This window comes from Dasypus novemcinctus, chromosome 3 (genome assembly GCF_030445035.2).
Source record: "Dasypus novemcinctus isolate mDasNov1 chromosome 3, mDasNov1.1.hap2, whole genome shotgun sequence".
In the NCBI taxonomy this organism is placed as follows: domain Eukaryota; kingdom Metazoa; phylum Chordata; class Mammalia; order Cingulata; family Dasypodidae; genus Dasypus; species Dasypus novemcinctus.
In genome coordinates, this window is record NC_080675.1 from 165495695 (window position 1) to 165515003 (window position 19309).

The following is a 19309-nucleotide window of genomic DNA, read 5'->3' on the forward strand; positions in this document are numbered from 1 at the left end:
GATGCATCTCACTGCGAGCTGGAACCTGCTTTAAAAACTTCACACAAGAGTGTTTAAGGCAGCTACCGCCAGGCACCAAAACGACCAAGGAGAGAAAAACCATCTGCCACACTGTGTTCGGTTCTGTGTTTACTTCCCTGCTGTTATCCTCTAGCTAACTGCCTCTCAATCCTGGCTGCACCTTGGAATCATCTGAGGGGGCTCAGACCAGACCAATTACATCAGAATGTCTAGGCCCCGGTCACCAGCACTGTAAACATGGGAAACTAAAACATCCCCAGGTCTTTCTGGACTGTGGGGAAAAAACAACATTGGTTTGCCCTGTGCTATGGGAGAAGCAATGGAGGCAAAGGAATTGTTCCAGAAAAAAAATGGGTCCCTGAGGCCAGAGCATGCTGACCCCCCCAGTGAGAGACCTCGGGAGCCCCAGGGGACCCTTCTCCATGCTCACTGCGGGCCTCTCTCCCCCCGGAGTGCCCCCTCCTGGCCAGCCCTGGGGCCTGAGTTTCATTTTCATTAGGAAAGCCTCTCTGAAAACTTGAGAGGATAAAGACCCCCAGCCCAGAGAAATGCACCTCCCCTCCCCATCACATGCACGGTTCTGGGGATTCAAACACCCCCAAGGCCCCTCCACGCTCGCCGGAATAGGTCGGCCTGCGCAATAGATGAGTATGAGCTTCGCGGAGCCTCAGAGGGCAGCCTGGGGAAGGAAAGGCTAAGGAAGGAAGCAGGTCTGCCCTCGGTTTTACTGGAAGGCCCGGGTTGGAGCGGGAGGGTGACTGCGTCATCCTCTCAGAGCTAATGAGGCTGGCAGTGCTCCCAGCTCCCCCAGGCCCAGGGCCCGCAGTGCTTCTCCTCAGCCCCCTCCTGCTGTCGCCTGTTACCCCAAAGCGAAACCCCTGAGAAGGAATTCTATTTGAAACCCCATTAAGCCTCCCGAGTTTGAATAAACCCCAAGCTCAAGAATCCCGCATGACCTGTGCCCTGCTCTCGTTTCCCTGGTCGGGTGGGTCCTGCCAGGTGGAGCAGCATATCCCCAGCCCCCTCTGCAGTCCAGACGGCTGCCCAGGGGCTCGAGACCTGCCCAGCAGCTGCTGTGTGTTCTCCCTGCTCAACAAACGCCTTTCTTCATTTAACTCGGACAGAACCAAGGGGAGGAAATGCCACGGCAACAAGCCATACTCCACATCGTTTAGGCAAAGAAATGGAGATCTGGAACCACTTGAAATGATGGATAGATTTGGAGATGAACGGGGCTATTTCAATTCAGTCACCTTTTTACTTTTCAGGGTTTTATTATGCTCTGATTAGCTCTCAAATGTTCCTCTTTTCCCTCCCTCTTGCCTCTTGTGAAATGTCATGTGGTCATTTCACTCTACCAGGCAATGGGGTGTGAAGAATAGAAATAACACCTCCAGTCAAAGCTTTGGCATCAGAAGAACCGAAGGGATAGGTGTCCCTTGCCTCACAATGCATAGTTACCTGAGGAGTTGTATGCAAATCCAAGTTTGGCAAACTACTTCGTATTTAAAATACATCAAAGGAGATGTGAAATATGAAGGAACCACTGACTGACACTCGATTAAACCAAAGTAACCCCCTAACACGCCAATGTGTGATGCCTTCATGTACCTGTTTTTGAGTTGTCAATTTTTACCATATTGGGCAGTCTTTAAAGTAGAGCATATCTCTATGAGCTAAAGATGTCCATTTTATCCTGCCTATTGCCATGCTCTGCTACCAGATGGCAATGCCCTGGTAAGAGTTAGAAAAAGCCTTCAAACAGTGATAAGTTAGATAGCTAAGTGTCTTGGAAATTTAAAAAATATCCTGGAGAACATCTATGGTAGAGAACAAAGAATCTTTAATGTAAGGAGCCGAAAGCTCTGGGGCAAGAGGTCACTTATCTCAGGAAGCCTTACCTTTGAAGATAAAGTTTCTTCATCTTTAACATGGAGCTAATACCCTCTGTGCCATCAGGGCTGAGGTGAGAATGGACACCAATGCAGTGTGAAAGCATTAGGCAAGCCTCTGGTCCCTCCATGTGGCTGAACTTTTGCTTCCTTATTCATGTTATACAGGGGATTTGGGGTGATGTTTCAGAATAAACTCTGGGTTGAGTATCTTCAGTATAACCCTTTATGAGACTCCTTTGGTTTTCTGAATAGAAAAAAACCTTGACCTGTTCTGCTCAATCCATCCTTTCCTTTTTATTGACTTAAGAAATCTTTCCCAAAGGGGAGCTCTAACTTTTAGGTCCTAAATTCCAGCTGTGCAAAGAATACAAGTGATGAAGAACTGGCTGAATTGTCTTCATTACAGGCCTTTGAGTTCATGTGATTGGTTACAGAGGAGAGTTCAACTCTAAGACTAATTTTCAAGCATGGCCACTCATCTTTATACTTTTAGCCCGCAGGTGGACCAAATTTATTTGGACAGCCCTTCAAGATGCTGGAAACCCAGAGACTAATGGGAGATCTCTACAGGATGAAAACTAAACCAATAACTGCCATTTATTAACCACCCAGCACAGTGTAGGCTGCTAGTTATACATTTTGAATCCCTTCCATAATCTCATAATGCCCCAATTTTACATAGAAAAAGCTGAGGCTGAGTGATGTTAAGTATTTGTTTCCAGGTATGTTATTTCAAAACCCAAACCCAATCATCACCTTCCTTCTAATTCAGAGTTTGTTGATTTGAAGAGAAGATTTTGGAGTTCTTATCAGGGATTTCCAGGGCTACAGAAATAATCTTATTTGCTCTTCAGTGAAGTGCCTGGTAACTCTCACTTGTGGGAGCCTGGTGGCCTGGTTTTGAAACATGCTGAGGGGGAGAGGGACAAGGATTCTGATCCTTGCGAAGTGCCAGAATCTTCCCTTCTTCTCAGGGGAGGTTAATATATGGGGAAAGCTGGATGACTGTTATTTTGTAAAGGAACATCTCCGTATTTGCCAGAGCATCTCAGGCAGTGCTGACAGACATTTGTCAGCAGGAAGAGAAACAGAGCAGCTGCCTTTTCTCAGAGAAGGAATGTGCATCTGGAAGTGGCTTGGTGGCAGGGAAGAAATACGAGTTTTGGAACCAGAGATAGCTGATCACTGGGGACTGAATCATGCCCCCCACAGAGACACGTTCAAGCCCCAACCCCTGGTCTTGTGGGTGTGAACCCATTTATAAAAAGGGCCTTTGAATCTATTTCTGGTTAACATGTGGTCAAACTGAATAATGTGGACCCTCGTCCAATATGGCTGAAGTCCTTATAAGCAAAGGAAACTGGACTCTGTAGAAGCCAGGGAAGGAGACAGATATTCCCATGTGCTGGAGGCAGAGATTAAGCCAGCACCAGAATGCTACAAACTTCTGGAGAAAGCATGGCTTGGCAATACTTTGAGATTGGGTTTCCAGCCTGCCAAACTGAGAGACAATAAATTCCAGTTGTTTAAGCCAACTCATTGTGTGGTATTTGTCATAGCAGCCCTGGCAAACTAAGGCACTGATTTTTGGATTCCAATTCTGCCCCTTGGGAACTGTGTAAGCCTAGGCAAGTCACTCAACTTCATGGAATCCCAGTTTCATTGTTTATAAAATGGGCATGATAATACTTTCTTGCAGATTTTTTTTGTAAGGATGAAATGAGATACTGTCTGTGACGGTCCTCCCATAGTGGGCTCTCAGCAAATCTGGCTCTCTTCCCTCTCCTTGGCTTTTGTCTTAAACCCCTTTGACTAAATGAAAATCTGTCCTCTTTTAAATCACTACCTCTAGAGAAAAAGTTGCAGAAAACCCTTCAAGCAAAGATCCAGTGAACAACCCCAATGGGCAAAAAACCTGTGTGTCACAAGGAAAGCCAGTTTTGGAAGATAATCAGGAGCTTCTGGAAGGGAGGCCACGTGGGTGAGGTGTACTTTAGTGTCTCTTTCTGCCCTGAGCATCTTCACTTCCGTTATGCCCTGAGTTCCCTAAGAAATAAGGAGGAGGGGCTGATGGCGGTGCAGTCTTGCTGAAACCTGTGTGTTTTGGAAGAACGCCTTCTCACTGAAGCTTCTGCAAGCAGTTCTCTGCCTTTTGCCTCTTTTTGCCCTCTGCTCCCTGGTTGGGACCTCAAGGGTGAAATGGGCATTGACTAGGGTTCCACATCAGGGCACTGCTGGAATCCCCCCGAGTTGGGAGCATATTTGGAGCCTCACTGCTGTTACATGCTATTAGTGAGAATATTAAAAAGATGAAATCTTACTTCCTATTCCACTCAGGCTGCCTCAACTGCAGCTATATATATGTCAACGTAGAAATTGCAGCACCGTTTAAGCAAACTCTTTTCTGGAAATCTATTAACAGAGATGAAACCTCAGGGCCTTATATTTTGGCGATTTAATTCACTCCCCTGTGGAAAAGTCTGGACCTATTTATGTTCTTTGGCTTAAACTTAAAGGTGAACTGAAAGTTTTTTGTAAGAAAAAGAAATTCACATTCTTTTATAGGATGAAATGGAAGCTGAAAGGTACTCGGTTATTTACATTTAAAAAGATGCCTGTTCCTCTCCAGCTTGCCTGCCAAGACTTGAAGTCACCATGGAATCTCTAGTCAACTTGCTGGCATTACTGTTACGTCCAGCCCAAGGTAGAGAGGGGGATGCTGAAAAGAATATTCTCCTGAAAGGATTAGTGGGTCTTTCTGCTTTGGCAATGCCAAGAAAGATACTGGACTGCTGACATCTGTAAACATCTTCTATGGACATTTGACATTCCCTTTTTTCAAGTCCAAGAAAAAATCTGGAGGAAATACTCTGTTCTTCTCTCATTTCTGGGCACCTTGAAAGTAACTGAGGCTCAAGGAGGTTAAGTAACCTGCCAAAGTCCTCCTGGTCAGTAACGGCAGAACCAAATTCGAACCCAGCTCTGTCTGACTGCAGAGGCGCTCATGGCAAATGTTTGCCATCAGGGAATTTAGCACAGATGGGGAAATAGAATCTGGGTGTTGTGGGATGAATTGTATCTCCCACAATATGTTCAAGCCCTAACCACCAAGACCTGCAGATGTGCCCTGATTTTGGAAATAGGGTCTTTGCAGACGTAATTAGTTACATTGTGTTCACACTGGACCCAGGGGGCCCTAATTCGATCCAGCCATTGGCGTCCTTGTAAGAAGAGAAAACACAGACACACAGGCACAGAGGGAAGGTGGCCACGTGGAGGCAGAGGCAGAGGTGGAGAGGGGCAGTCTCAAGCCATGGCCGGGCAAGGACACTAGGAAGAGGCAAGGGGGGGCTGTCTCCGGAGACGTCAGGATGCATGGCCCTGCCGACACCTTGATTTTGGACTTCTGGACTGAAGAACCATGAGCGAATAAACTTGTTGTTTTCAGTCACCGAATTTGCAGTACTTTATTACAGAGGCTTTGGGAGACTAACCCTGGGGGCGCAGGGACATCAGAAAGTCAGACACAGAGCCAGAAGAGCCTGGGGCTCCGCTGGTGCTTAAAACACATTTGCGGAATAAACAAATAGCTGCATTCCTGGGTGGAAGAGGTCTTCTGTGCAATGCAGTGTCCTGTTCTCTCCCCTCACAGCTGTGTCGCAGCCTCTGCCCTGGGGGCCAGGGCACCCTGCGCTGCCGTCCTCTAAGGTGCTTGCTCCATGTGGTTGTTTTTCCTCCTTGCCTATGAACATCTTCAGATTCAAGACTGCTCACAGCAGGAGCTCAATAAAGGTTCTCCGTGATGCCTTTTTCGTAAAGTCACAAGTCTCCCCGACGGACCGGAGGCCACGTGGGCTTAGGAATGACCCCTGTGTAGGGTGGTATACCCTGAGGGTGACAACCGCAGGGCTTTTGGCCTAGTAGGTGGTTCTAGAAAACAAAGAGCAGGCATTTGTGGCAGACAGTTTGTGGTGGGGAGACTAGCACAATATCCAAGACACCTTATTAATTTTTTCTCTCTTTCTAGTAAATGCTTCTCTGTAGGCCCAGGCCCATGGCTCTAAGCCTCAGCTTTGTCTTGAGTTTCAGCTGCTGCTCTTTTCCTTCCATCTAATTGGTTAGGGGGTTCAGGAGCTGGTACCTCCCCAGTATTGCTCCCATTTGTCCTTAACTTTCAATCATGCTGCTCTACCTGGGTGCAGGTTCTTCTTGCCACAACCCTTTTGGTGAGTAGCCCTGCACCTGGATAAACTAACTTGCATATTGCTCCCAGGCTAATCTTCCTAAATGAGAGTTCTGAACCTATGTTCACTCTCCTACCAAAGACCATCATTTGCTCCACATTGACAACTTAGCCAAGTAAAATCCTTCCCCCTGAAAGCTCAAGGTCTGCTATAAATACTTTCTAACCTTGTATGTTCGCCATGCTTGCTTCATTCTCCTACTGGAGGCCCTTGAAGGCAGGGTTCTGGCTCCTATTTAGTTTCTTATCCTTTGCAGCACCGAGAACAGTGCCCTGGACATAGCAGGGCCTCAGGTAATATCTGTTTCAATGAATTTCATTTGGTGTGACATCCAATGGGTTGCAACAGACCCCAGAAGGCCTGAGATTTTAGATCAGACCCGCAGGCACCTATGGAGAAAAGTGGCGACTGTGACTTTTGCAAAAGGATGCAAAATGATGGACTTGAGTGCACCAGGAACTCTGCTAACCCTTATCCAGCTCAGTGTCCAATTTCCCATCCCCTACTTCTGCCACTGTCTTGGGTGACTTCAACTTCTCCACCAAAATCCCATTCATCACGCTGACCTTCCAACAACTTGTTCTTCTCAATGACATGTTTTTCATGCCCGTTCCACTCTGGCCAATCATATTCTGGGCTTGGTCATCTCTCAGAACCATGCCACCTCTGTAATCCCAAATTCAGCAGCACCAGTCTGACCACAACTCTCCTTTTCTATTTTCCATTAGCTAATATGACTTACAGCCCCTTTATCTTTTTGTCCTCTCTAGTTTCTTCTACCTTGTCTTCCTTCCTTAGCCAGTCCAGGCACCATAGTCAATCAATCATTTTAGGTGCCTGCTGGCCATCCTCCTCAATTTCTGTCGCCCATCCTCTTCCATCACATCTGCCCACAGACCCCAGCACTCGACTGATACCAGCAGCCACACTGCTGCTTCTACTCCGGGGCTGCTGAGGGCTGCTGGGAAAGCTGTCTGCACCCTCTGGCTGATGCCACTGGTCCCCACCCGGTCCTTTCTACCAACTCCTTTCCACTGGCATTGAAAGTACGTTCACTGGTAGGTCCTGCCGACTTTCCTTACACCCCTCACAGCCAAGCATCTGGAGAGAGTGGTTTCCTATCTTGCCCCCACTCTGACCCACTGAGGGTAGCCATCATGCCACAGACCACCCCCCTCATGCATGTGCTCTCTAATATGACTTCCACTGCCCACGTGTGTCTATTTACATTAAAATTAGTGGGCATTAAATGCATTTGCAGAAGCCATATTTCAAGAGCTCAACAGCCACATCTGGTGCAGATACAGAACATTTCCATCATCCCAGAAAGTTCTGTTGGATGGTGTTGACCTATGCCACCAAACTGCTCTGCCACCTTGTCTTCCTGGCTCTGTAACCAACACCCTATTGACCACATGAGCCAAGTCTTTCTGAGGAGTTGTCATCATAGACCCTTCACTCAGATGCTCCAGTCCTTGTACGTCCAATCAGGGACGGATCCTTGGAAATTCTTCCCCCTTCACCCCTCTCCAGCCCGGAAGCCACAATCTCAGCACAGTCCTCCTCCATCACACCAGTGGCCTCTGACTATGTCCTGGCATTCTCTTTCTCCACCTGGAGATGCAGGCTTCTTCTAAAATGCATGGTGGCTCTTGTCACCTCCTGTATAAGATCCTTCAATGACGTCCATTTGCCTTAGATGTGAAGACCAGACTCTTCCATGGGCAGGCAGCCCTTCTCCATCACATTTCTGACACCGCCATCCTGGGCCCAGTCTCTCGCCAGCCCTGCTTGCAGCCTGCACTCCAGCCACATGGCACTTCCTTCAGGTTCCCAAACATGTGGCGTCCTTTCTTCACCCCCTATCCATCCCTCCATCTGAAACACTCTCTCCTTCCCTCTCATCGGGTGAACTCTTACTCATTCTTTAGGCCTTGGTGTGGATGTCATGTCGTTTCCCAAATCCACGCCCTTGTTCCCCATCCCAAGGTCAGGGCCACCCACACGTCTCCACTGCCCGTGTGCCAACCCCGTCACGGATCTCGCCACAGTCACCTGAGAGGTCCCAGACCTGGGACCTAGCACAAGGTGGAACAAAACAAAGTCATGGACCTGACTTCTGGGATGGTCCCTTATTAGCAACAATAGTGCTTATTATCACTGGGTGCTGCAGGAAATTGAATCAGGCCAAATCCAACAACTCCTTGATAAGCTGCTTTTAATTAAAAGATGGAACTGTGTAGTATTCCTCTAGATTGGGGGGTTTTTAAACTGTGATTTGTAACCTGTAATGGATGATAAAATCAATATAGTGGGTCATGGTAAGCTTTTTTTTTTTTTAAAAAAAGCATAAAACAACAGAACTGAATAGAACAGAACAGAACGAATTAGAATAGAACAGAACAGAAAAGGAAAGGAAATATCAGAGTGCACACCATTTATAAATCAAATTTTTGTTTCAGTTATATTACGCATATGCATTTTGTACTGGGCCATAACGTAAAGCTTCTCATTGTGGATTACAGTCACAGAAGTTTGGAAAACACTGTTCTGACAGTGACAGATTGATGGTTCCTGGGACAGACAGACAAATAGTAAAACCATTTTCGAGCAGCGTAAGATGACCTTAATGGTATTCCAATATGCATGCCTTATAATTTTCGGGTTTCCCTTTAATTGCTCTATAATTTTTTATTAACTTTTCAGAAATATCTTATGTTTGCAAAACTGCTTTGAAGGGGAAATGGTTTTCATCAGCCAGGTTGTGTCCTCAGTGTCTGTCTAAAGGTACACAGACCTCCTTAGCATCTCCGCAGGGGCTGGGGCTCTCCCGCCCTCCCCCCTCAGCCTGAGAGGACCCTTAGGACAGGGCTAAGTTCACTTACCTGAGTATGCTCCATGGAACTCTGAGCACAGCAGGTGCACGATCAATGCTAATTTGGTGAAGTGATGTGGGACGATTTCTCCATTTTCAGAGAAAGGCTTTCGAGCTCCTTAGCTGATAATTACACTTTCGTCTATCTACCCACCCACCCAACAGCCTGGAGTGAGAGTGGGGGCATGGTGACACAAGTAGAGCCTACCCTTCCAATGCTGAAACAAAACCAGCATAACTGCAACTGTGCGGTGAGGAGACTCCCGCGAGCTATTGCAGCCTCCCAGGAAGGTGTAAATGCTTTACTTTGAATTCGTGTTTTAGTGCTGGACTTGCTTAAGATGGGGCATCATCACAGCCCTAGAGTATTTGTTTCACATGCAGTAGAAATAGGACGGAGATGCCATTTAAATTTTCTTAAGTGTATACTGACATACATGGACTGATAGAGGTTAACAAGGATTCTGAGGCCTTGTCCCAGGCACAGCAGGAACAACCGCAGCAATCAAATGGAAATTATTTGTTATAGGCGCAGAAGGGCAGTGACGAGGCGTTCATGCCCCTATTGCCATTCTCCAAATAGGAGCTCTTATTAATGGATCCATGGGGGAAATTTTTTCTTTTTTCCTATATCAATTATATGAGTTAGTCTGGTCATTAAAGTAATACATATGTATTTATCTAAAAATTTAAAACAACTTTTAAAAATATCATTTACAACCTCATTATTCAAAGATAACCACTGTTAATTGATATCTAGTTTTCCTTTTCCATGTTTATGTATTTTAAAAAAACACTTGAGTAAACGTTCAATTATAGACCTCTTTTGTCCCCACCACATTATCACATGACTTTTCCAAATCTATAAATATATATCTATTTTAAATAGAAGTTTACAGAACATAAATTCCACAGGGATTATATGCCATGATTTATTTTACGAAGGCCCTGTGGCAGGACATTTGGGTTGTGGCCAAGTTTTCACTTTTATAAACACTTCTGTAGCTAAGTCTTTGTGCTCTTGGGAGTGATTATATACTTGTAAGGAGGAATTTTATTTTTACTCTGACATACAGGCCATGGTTATTCCCTTTCCACATTAATTTACCATTTAAAGTCCATTAAAGCAAACCACTGCCCTATTATTTAAAGGAAAATCTCACCTTGATCTTGGCCTTGACAGAGGACTGTTAATAACGCAACAATGTGGTCTTGAGGGAAAAGGATGAGGGGCAGCCGGGAGCTGGGTGACCTGGGTGGCCATTCCAGCTTGGATCCAGCCATCCCACATAGCCCTGCTCTCTGCCTCTGTTCCCCATTTTAAAATTGAGAGGGTGTACTCTCTTCCTTCTATGCATCCCGAACCTTTGGAACATGGACCTTCTAGTATGAAGGTCACATTCGCCTCAAACTGGAAACCCAATGTAAATAAATTAAATCCGTTTGGAAAATTTTAAAGGATGCAAAGTTTTCATTTGAAAGGCAATGCAAGAACTTCTCTCTATCTCCCAGCTGGCAGTCCAATAAATGAAGCATTTCACAAGCTGCTCATGGGTTGCTTAATGAGTATGCCAAATTACACCATCGTTTTTTTTTTCCCTTTGGTGCCATCATTTTTCCTCTTTATGCCATTGAGAATTCAGGGTGGCATGAAGGGAGAGTTGATATAAAGTGAAACTCTGCAATATGTAGAGAGTGCCTGTGTTTAGGAATAAGCCCTGAGCAAAATTTTCACTTAAAATCTCTCTTGTTTACTAATAACTAAACTTCATAGGAAAAAGGGACAAACCCAAGAAATGGGAGAATTTTACCAATGTTTATCACCTATTAAGAAGCATCTAATTTATTACTGAGGGAATAAAGACATAATACGTACCCAACAGACGAAGGAGGAGAAAAAGAACTCCTAGGGCGTAAGACTTGAGTTCAGGGCTGACTGTCCTATGTGAAAAAAGGTAAAGAGGGAAAAATGATTCTTATCATTCTACTCTAATTAATAGACCCCAGAGTCATGTCACTCATTGCTGCCTATCAGAGCCCTTCTTTACAAAATTACACATATACATATATATATATTGTTTTCTTGCCTAAAATAACTGCAACTACAGAGACAAGATCAAGAATTTAACTGTTTTACCAATGGTGGCGAATCTTGTCATTCAAAGGACAAAATGCAAATTTCATCCACAAAGTCTTCCTTTAAAAACTTCTTTTGTTGGGGGAAGGAAGCATCTTCTGTTTGTGGGGCATTTGTGTCAGGGAAACCTCAACTGGGGAAACCATTTGTGGGAAACAGGATAGAACCATTAACACTGTCATCCTCAGGTCATATAAGGACATCAACCAGACTGGCATGAGTGAACCTTGGATGGACCATGTGTGAAACCATTCATTCATATTAAGTTTCAGTACATTCTCAATTGGCAAGGTACCCTTGTAGCATCACGGTTCTTTGTTTAGAAGTGAATTCTATCTCTGTGGCCTTGGTTTTACCAGAACAGCCCCTCAGAATGATCTTCTCGCACTTTTAATGGCACTCTCAGAGCTTCCAAGAGAGGGGCTTGGAAAGGATGATGATTCCAGATAAATCAGTCCACATAAGCGAGCTCCTCTGTCATGCTTCTTGCTCTGGTCATTAGGATTTACTCAATGCTTGTCTTCTTTCTTTGAGGCCAGGGACCAGCCAAATCTTCTTCATCATCCTAACTTCAAAGCCCTCACATGGTCAGGTGTGTATGCTGAATGAATGCTTGAATGAAAAGGCCATGCCTCCCACACAGGACCCGGGGCAGCCCTATCTCTTGGGGGTGGAGGAGCGTGAAGGCAGGGAGAGCTGAATGACTTGGTGCACAAGCACTTCAGGACCTCCTGAGCTCAGGGGCCGTGAATCGTCCTTTTGTCCAATCCCATCAGAATCCCAGAAGAGAAGAAGCAGTAGGCACACAGCTGTGCCCCTCAGAACGACTTGGTTTGGCTTAGAGACAGTTCCAGGGATGCTGAGGCTTTAGAATCACCTAGGGGCCTTAGAGTGTGGCTGAAAGACAAGGAAGAGCCACACAGTGCAGAGAGGGCCTGGGCAATTAATGTTAGGAAAAACGTTACCAACAGGATTCTAGCACACAGATATATTTAACCTGCCTTGGGGACTTGGTGGCTAGAATAATATTTGTAAATGTAAATGACCCCAGCAGTCACCCAACCAGCCATTCAATGGCATCTATCCTATGACTATTACCTGGTTTGAGCTCCCAGGGGGCCTGTTTTTGGCTGCTGGGTATGGTTGGTCAAAAGCCACGTCAGACCAAAAGGACATGGATGCAATTTTGACAATCTTGCCCTTATTTCTGAGATTTCCAGGCAAAATTAAAACTGTATTATCCTTGGGGAAATAGGCATTTCTTCCCAATTATAAAGCCTATGGCGTAAGCAAGCAAGCCCAGGGCAGCAGATCGAGACGCTCCCTGAGTGATGTGGAAACTACCCCGCAGCTGATAAAACCAGATGGAGTACAGTATCAACGATGAGATCGGCGTTGCTGAGGAGAAATACCATCAGTGCTCTTCAGGATGTGCGTGTCACAAAATCCAAGCTCCTCCAAGTCATTATCGCTCCCCGGTCCTAGTTTTTTACACATTCATTTGAAGGTATTGACTTGAAACACACACAAATAAAGGCAAATTCTCTTTCTCGGGAAAACACCCTGGTATAATGAGCTAGAATATTTACCACCTGAAATTTGATTTCCTTTCAGCTATCACGTCACAAGAAACAAAGCGTGCAAGGTGCTAAGATCTGTTCTCATCCTCTCTTGGGAAACCAGTCCGCACAGAAGGAATACGCCCTCTTGGATCTAGTGATGAAGAAATGGAGCGCCTAGGTCTGAATGTTATTGAAAGCTCCAGGCCAGATCAATGGGGGAGGGGACCTCGGCTGCACAGCTTAACAGGGAAGGGACAGTGAGTAAACTGCTTCCTCTCTCTCCAAGCCTCGGGTTCTCCGTGGAAAAGGGCCTGCCAGTATAACGTAAATACGGTAAGTTAAACACTAGAGCCCAGGGCTGACACCTGCTAGGGCCTCTGGGACTGTCGGTGCCTGTCCTCCTGCTCTGGGCATCTGCAAACTGTTGTCAGCAGGGTGTCCCGTCTAGCCGAGGACAGGTTGGGGCCAGGGCTGGCACTCGCTGGCTGCGGCACAGACTGCCCTTGTGGCTGCCTGGAGCACGAGAGCTGGAAGGTGACTGAATGCTCTCCTGCCTCACCCCTCTCAGCACGCAGTGCACGGCCCATGAGCAGGGGCCATCGGCCCGCTTTGGTGGGGCGTGGTGCCAGGAGTTGGATGCCGCCCAGCCTCAGTCATTTGGGCCATCTGTTGCTTATTCATTTAAAGAGAATCAAATATTTCCTGAAAATCACTAAGAGCTGTTTGTCTCGCGGAGACTTGGAAGTGATTAAGATTTCAGCAGATTCTCTGTGTTTGGTCTGCCAGTCACGGCTGCTGATTTTCTGGAGGCTGGGGTTTTGCAAGGGAGTTACGGAGAGAGCAGAAAAAGGGGACTCGTCACTGCTAATGGCAGCGAGGGCCATTTTTCCTGCTTCTAGGTGCCTGCTGTGTGTGAATATCACAATATAACTTCATGGGAATTTCTAATAAGAAAAATAAACTCCCCATAAAGTACCACCTTGAACACATACCTGATTTCGATTGATTTTGTCCATATACAAATTACAGATCATCCTACATATACAGTTTTCAATTCAGTAGATCATTTCATAAACACTTATCATAGTCTTAAGAATTTCCATTATTGCATCATGCTGTGGTTCCATAATTTAACTCACTATTCCGATTCAGGTTTTTCTGCTGTTATAGTTAATGCTGTAATAAAAATCTGTCTGCACTGAACTTTTTTTTTTCCTTGTAGAGAAGTATTTTCTTAATACAAATGAAAAGGGGTGGGATTCTTGCATAAAAGGATCTAACATGTTTATGGCTCTTGATTCACATGGCCATGTTGTTTTTTGGAAATATGTAATTTTGCCAATTTTCCCATGGCCTTACAAGCACTGGGAGTTTTTGTTTTCTTTCTTAACTTACTTTTCAAATTTAGTGAGTTTAAAATAGCCACGTGCTACTGTAGCCTTCATGCATCTGCACATTAACAAGGCCTTGTAATGACCTTCTGGGTAACGCAAGGACTTCTTACAAATCCTATTCTGTGGTAATTCATAAGAAAGATCCGGAAATGTGGTAAGCAGGGCTGGGGGAAGAGAGTAGCTGGATGGAGCAGCTGATGGTGACAATTTACACAGGATACTTCCAAGCATTTTCTTCCTAGTGTTATTTTCAGCCTTTGGGGCTGGAGTGGTTTATTTAGAGCACTGCATCCTGGCAAGCTGGCTCTCCCCTTGCAGGGTGATGATACTTCCTCTTGTTCAGATGGATGCCCGGGTAGGGATCAGTTCATTTCTAGGTTCCTCTCACCAATTTAGACAACTGTGCAGGTAGTAAAAGTTACTCAGAATATTACTAAAATAATTCACCTTCGAGGGACCTCTCCTGCCCCCAGGATGGGTGTCAAGAAGGTTTGAGACTAGGGAGTCACGGTGGCATTCTCCGGCGTCTCTGTCCAAGGGCCACCCCTGCTGGCGTTCCACCCAGCTCAATACCCCCACATCTCTACGACGTTGGTGCACACGGGTCTCGCCCGTGCCCACTCCCCTCCAGGAGCCAGGCAGGGCCAAGAGCCTCGCCCCACTTATAGGGTCAGAAACGAGGTCAAAGGGTAAGTGATGTGCCCAAGATCACGTGGCTCAGCAGCAGCAGGGAAGGGGCTGCACGTGCAGACTTTCAATGGTAGTCCAGGGCCGTTTTCATTTTCCTTCAATAAGGCCACTCTCAGCCAAGATCCATGCAGGCCCACCGTCCCTTCAGAAGCACCTGCAGCGCTCCCTCCTGGGAGGAAATGCAAGTGTTGTCTTTCTCCAGGGGCTCTGTCATTCCTATCCGCCTCAGGAGGAGGCTGCGTTCCCTGCTGCGGCCCTACCTTGCCCCGGAAGCTCTGGTCTCTAGGAGAAGCGCAGCCGCGCACTGGGAGGAAGTGGGAGAGGCCACGCCGGCTCCAGGGGGGCTTGGCCGGGCAGTTACCTGATGAGGATGATGACGGAGGGCGTCTGTGCCATAGCACCGATCATGCTGCAGGCACACATCACGCAGAGGAAGGTGAGGAAGGCCTCTTGGCAGCCAGGGCTGGGGCATTTCCCGGGAACCACGGTGGCGTTCTCAGGGGGCACGCTAGTGAGGCACGCACAGCCGGTGAGGTTCTGGAAGGGAAGCGTCCAGCTCTTGTAACTGGTCTATCTCAGTCTCCCAATCAAAAGCCACCCCTCAGCTGAAGCTGTCACAGGCTAATTATGCATTCTGTGGCATTCCATTAATTAGGCCTGAACAGACGAGCTAGCTTTTAAGGAGGCGGCAAACCACATGCAAATAAAGGAACATTTACGGGGAGGAGCGCCCATTTCCCTCTCTCCGGTGTATTTCCTCTCCATTCTCCAGGGTCCCCCGATCTGCAGCACTGTAGTCAAATGTGTCCCCCTGCCCCTCCGCCCCCCGATAACAATTAAGGAGGAAACCGCGCTTCCACGATATGATAAAACATTGCCAAATTAACACCGTAATTACTTGCCAGTTTGCTCTGTCTTTTATGCAGTTCTAATTACACTGAAGTGTACTAAAAGGAGAAGATCAGGTAGCCTGCGTACAGTGGCGGGTTCACTGCCCACCGGGGTGCTGGGAACAAAGGGTGGGAGCTGTGTGCCTGAAGTCACTGCCCTTTGTGGAGCCGGGAAGAGCAGGGAGCCAAAGGGCAGGCGGTGGCATGGCTGAGAAAGCCCAAGGCTCAGGGGAGCCAGGCAGCTTGGGGGAGTGGTGGGAGCGGGGGCCCAGAGAGCCCAGCTTATTAATACATGATCAGAGAGCAGGAAGAAGCGCGCACATTCCATTTGATATTCCGTCCAAGACTCCAGCCAGCCGCCTGTGTCCAGGCATCGTCCTGCATGCACGCTGGGGGAACTTCTGGCGGCAGAAGGAGCAAGGACGGGGAGAGGCCAAGCCACGCTCAAGCCAATTAAGGTGTGATGATCATAGGGCAGAGGCCTTGAATGAATACGAAAGGAACACAATCATAAATGATTCATTGCTTTTCTTTCCAGAGCTGCTCGGCTGCGCAGCAGGCACTGAGGTAAATCCTCCTGAGGGTTAAGCAAATCTCCTCTGGCCTTTGCCACGCTCTTTCTCTGACTCTCTCCCCTCCCCGAGTTCCTCTTTTCCCCCTCCTCCCTCTCCCTTCTTGCCACTCCCCTCAGAAGGTATGGATGGGGGTTCCTTATCTCATAAAGCCACACAGGACAGCTCAGGGGTGTCTGGAAGCCTTCCTGTTTCCCCTATCACCCCTCAGCAGTCACACTGTACGCGAGTGACTGGCAGGGGGGAATGGGGGAACACCCAGCCCATGCGCCCCTCACCAAACTGGGAGCCAGGGGGCTGGGCCCCTTTCCTATACATCCCCCCACGGGCCTCTGGGGAATTGGCCCACAGCACATAGGGGTCCTCTGCTCTAATTCCTTAAAGAGACTGAGGCCCCGCACCCCAGGACTCCCCCTTCCACGGACCTCTGCCGGGTGACGTCAAAACCCAGAACAGATGAGCAGCCCCGCTGCCCGCAAGGCCTCCCCCAGCCGGACCAGCCCCAAGCTCCCTTCGTGGCCGCCCCTGAGCCCTGCGCCTCCCCGTACCAGCCCACCTTCCTGCATCCGCCTGAACTTTATCGAGCATCTTCTCCCAGCACAGCCAGGATGTAGTGGATGAAACGCAGCAAGACTTTAAGGGCATACGCGAATGACTCACTCTCTGCTTTTAGAAGGATGTAACTGAAGATGCCGCCCCTCCCTTTACCCAGGAGAGGAAACGCGCCCCCATACCCCAACTTCACAGCCAAACGTTTCTAGCTAACACTCACCACCCCCGTTTCCTCATCTCCGGTTTCTTCCTTTACTCACCCCAACTGGGCTTCTGCCCCCACGGGCATGACCGGGGTCTGGCTAAGCTCTCCAGTGGCCTCCAGAAGCTCCCACTTTCTCCCCCCACCTCTCCCTCACTGGCTTCCGGGGCGCCGCTCTCCTGGTTCCCTCCCCCCTCTGGTGGCTCCTTTTCCACCCTGGTGGTGGCACCTGCTCCCCTCTCCCTCCTGAAAATGCCGGCTCCGCAGGGCTCTGGACTGGACTATCCCCTCTCCTCACCCTGTCCCCTCTCCTGTGGACGGACAGACATGGGATGGACACACACAGAGATGGAGGGACATGGAGTGCCCGGGAGGCCCCAGTTTCTCCTGGCGCTGCCCACTTTGCTTCCTGCTTCTTTCCTGTGGGTCCTGCAGACCCACAGCGGCCCCACGGCCGCCTCTAGTGCCTCGCCAGCAGCCAGCTGAGTCTGCGCCCGTGGACTTCAGCAGCCAAGGGTGAGCAGCTTGTTGGGGTTTCCCCCAGGCTAACTTGTCTCTGTACCAGTGCTTCAGGGGGCTTCTCCTTGAATCCACATGACTCCCACCCCCAATCGTTAATTCCTAGATTAAAGCCTTTATGTATTCATGGGGGCTGGATTCCTGGTTGAACCCTGATAGCCCAGCCTCCTTTCCTGCCTTAGAAATAGCACCCTACTGTTTAACAAGCCAGAACCAGGCAGTAATTCTGAACACCCTCCACACCCTGCCGTTAAATCCATCTTCCTCATGGACAATGAGGCTAATGAGGACAGGAAATACAGCAGTTTTGTTCTATAATTTATCCCCAGCCCTAGAGGACAGGGCTTGGCTCATAGCAGATTCAATAACTACTTGTTAAGTGAATAAACACCCAAGACCTGTTCATCTTACCATACCCAAAGTATCTTTCAAACCTTCCTCTACTTCCCAACACTTCCTCTCTCTCTCTTAATCACTGCAGGAGACTGCGAGAGGAGAGGGATTTCTGATTGGGGTCCTTGAACCATATGGACTCAGAGGGCAGTGGGGTATAAATGGGGGCAGGTCCCCAAGGGGTCCCGGCATCTGAGTCCTGACTCATGGAACCTCAGGAACACTCACAGATGTGATGTGGATATTGGGACTGAAGTGAGGAGGGGCTGGAACCTTCTGATGAGCCGCATGACTGGTGAGCTTTGCTTGGATCAACAAAGATCTGCAGTTGGTACTTCCGTCCACTCTTAGACTTCTGCCCCATAGCTAGGCTAAGACTGGACTGCATTATCTTTACCACAACAGGAACTGCCTGGCCTCTCCCTGCTCAGTGGAAAACCGCTTCTGAAATGGACCTGGCCTGGATTAGCTCTATAACCCCTAAGGAAACAGGACTAAAGGAGCAGTCTCTACCTTGGACTATGGGTGACGCAGTGATTGTACAGCCCTGTCTGGGTGTGTCAGAAGCCAGCATCCTGGGATTGGAGGGAGCAGGGAGTGGGGTCACACCACCCTGGGGTTTGCAGCCAAGGCAAAGGGGAGGACGGGGGACAGAACCAAGCAATGGAGGGGGATGGGGCACCACTGGACCAGGGACAGCCCGGGGGACTGGGCAGTAAGGAGGTGTTTGTAGAGTTAATGCTGTAAGGGGCAAAGCCAGATGCAGGGGTCCAAATGAAGATGTTGACTTCTCTGTGCCCAAGAGGAAAAGTTGGGAGTGGAAGGGTCCCTCACAAAGGTCCTAGGCAAATCTCTCCATATTTATTCAGATGTAATTGATTTAAAAAGAACCATGAAAGAGTGTGGGGAGAAGACAAGCCAGAGTGATCCCAGCAAGGACTCGAATGAGTTTCCTTTTCCATCGACATGCTGTGCGGGAACCGCTGGGTCGTCTCACGGCACGGGGGGTGGGGGGCAGGCTGGGGCATCCTTGTGGCGCTTCCAGCAGGGACTCCAAGGGAAAATGCTGGGGTGGTAGTGCTATGGCAAGGGAGGGGAAGCACTCTGTTTTGGGGGGCGTATATGGTACAAGAGCACAGAGCAGAGCCCTACCTGGATGCTGTGCTGCAGGAGCTGTGGTGACTCTGGGTGCACAGGGTGATTAGGTTTTAAGGAGGAGTCCACCATCCAGATGTCTGAGTGTGGTGGGATGACCCTTAGATGTCATATCATCTTTCCTAGGGTGCATTAATTAGAAGAGATGACTTCCAGTCACTGGGCATCTAAGTGAGGGTCCCTAGACCTGCAAAATGCCCAAGGAGTA

The 19309-nt window shown here is 48.2% G+C and overlaps 1 protein-coding gene across 2 annotated transcripts in view; it reads right to left on the bottom strand.

The window, feature by feature from the left end:
• SLCO3A1 (solute carrier organic anion transporter family member 3A1) overlaps positions 1-19309 on the bottom strand; it is a 295681-nt gene that overhangs the window by 10204 nt on the left and 266168 nt on the right. For both annotated transcript variants that reach the window (XM_004468091.5, XM_004468090.5), the window contains exons 8-9: positions 15180-15355; positions 10912-10976 (exon numbers count right to left, since the gene is read on the bottom strand). In XM_004468091.5, coding sequence (XP_004468148.2) covers positions 10912-10976; positions 15180-15355 — 241 coding nt within the window. The remainder of the gene's footprint in view (positions 1-10911; positions 10977-15179; positions 15356-19309) is intronic.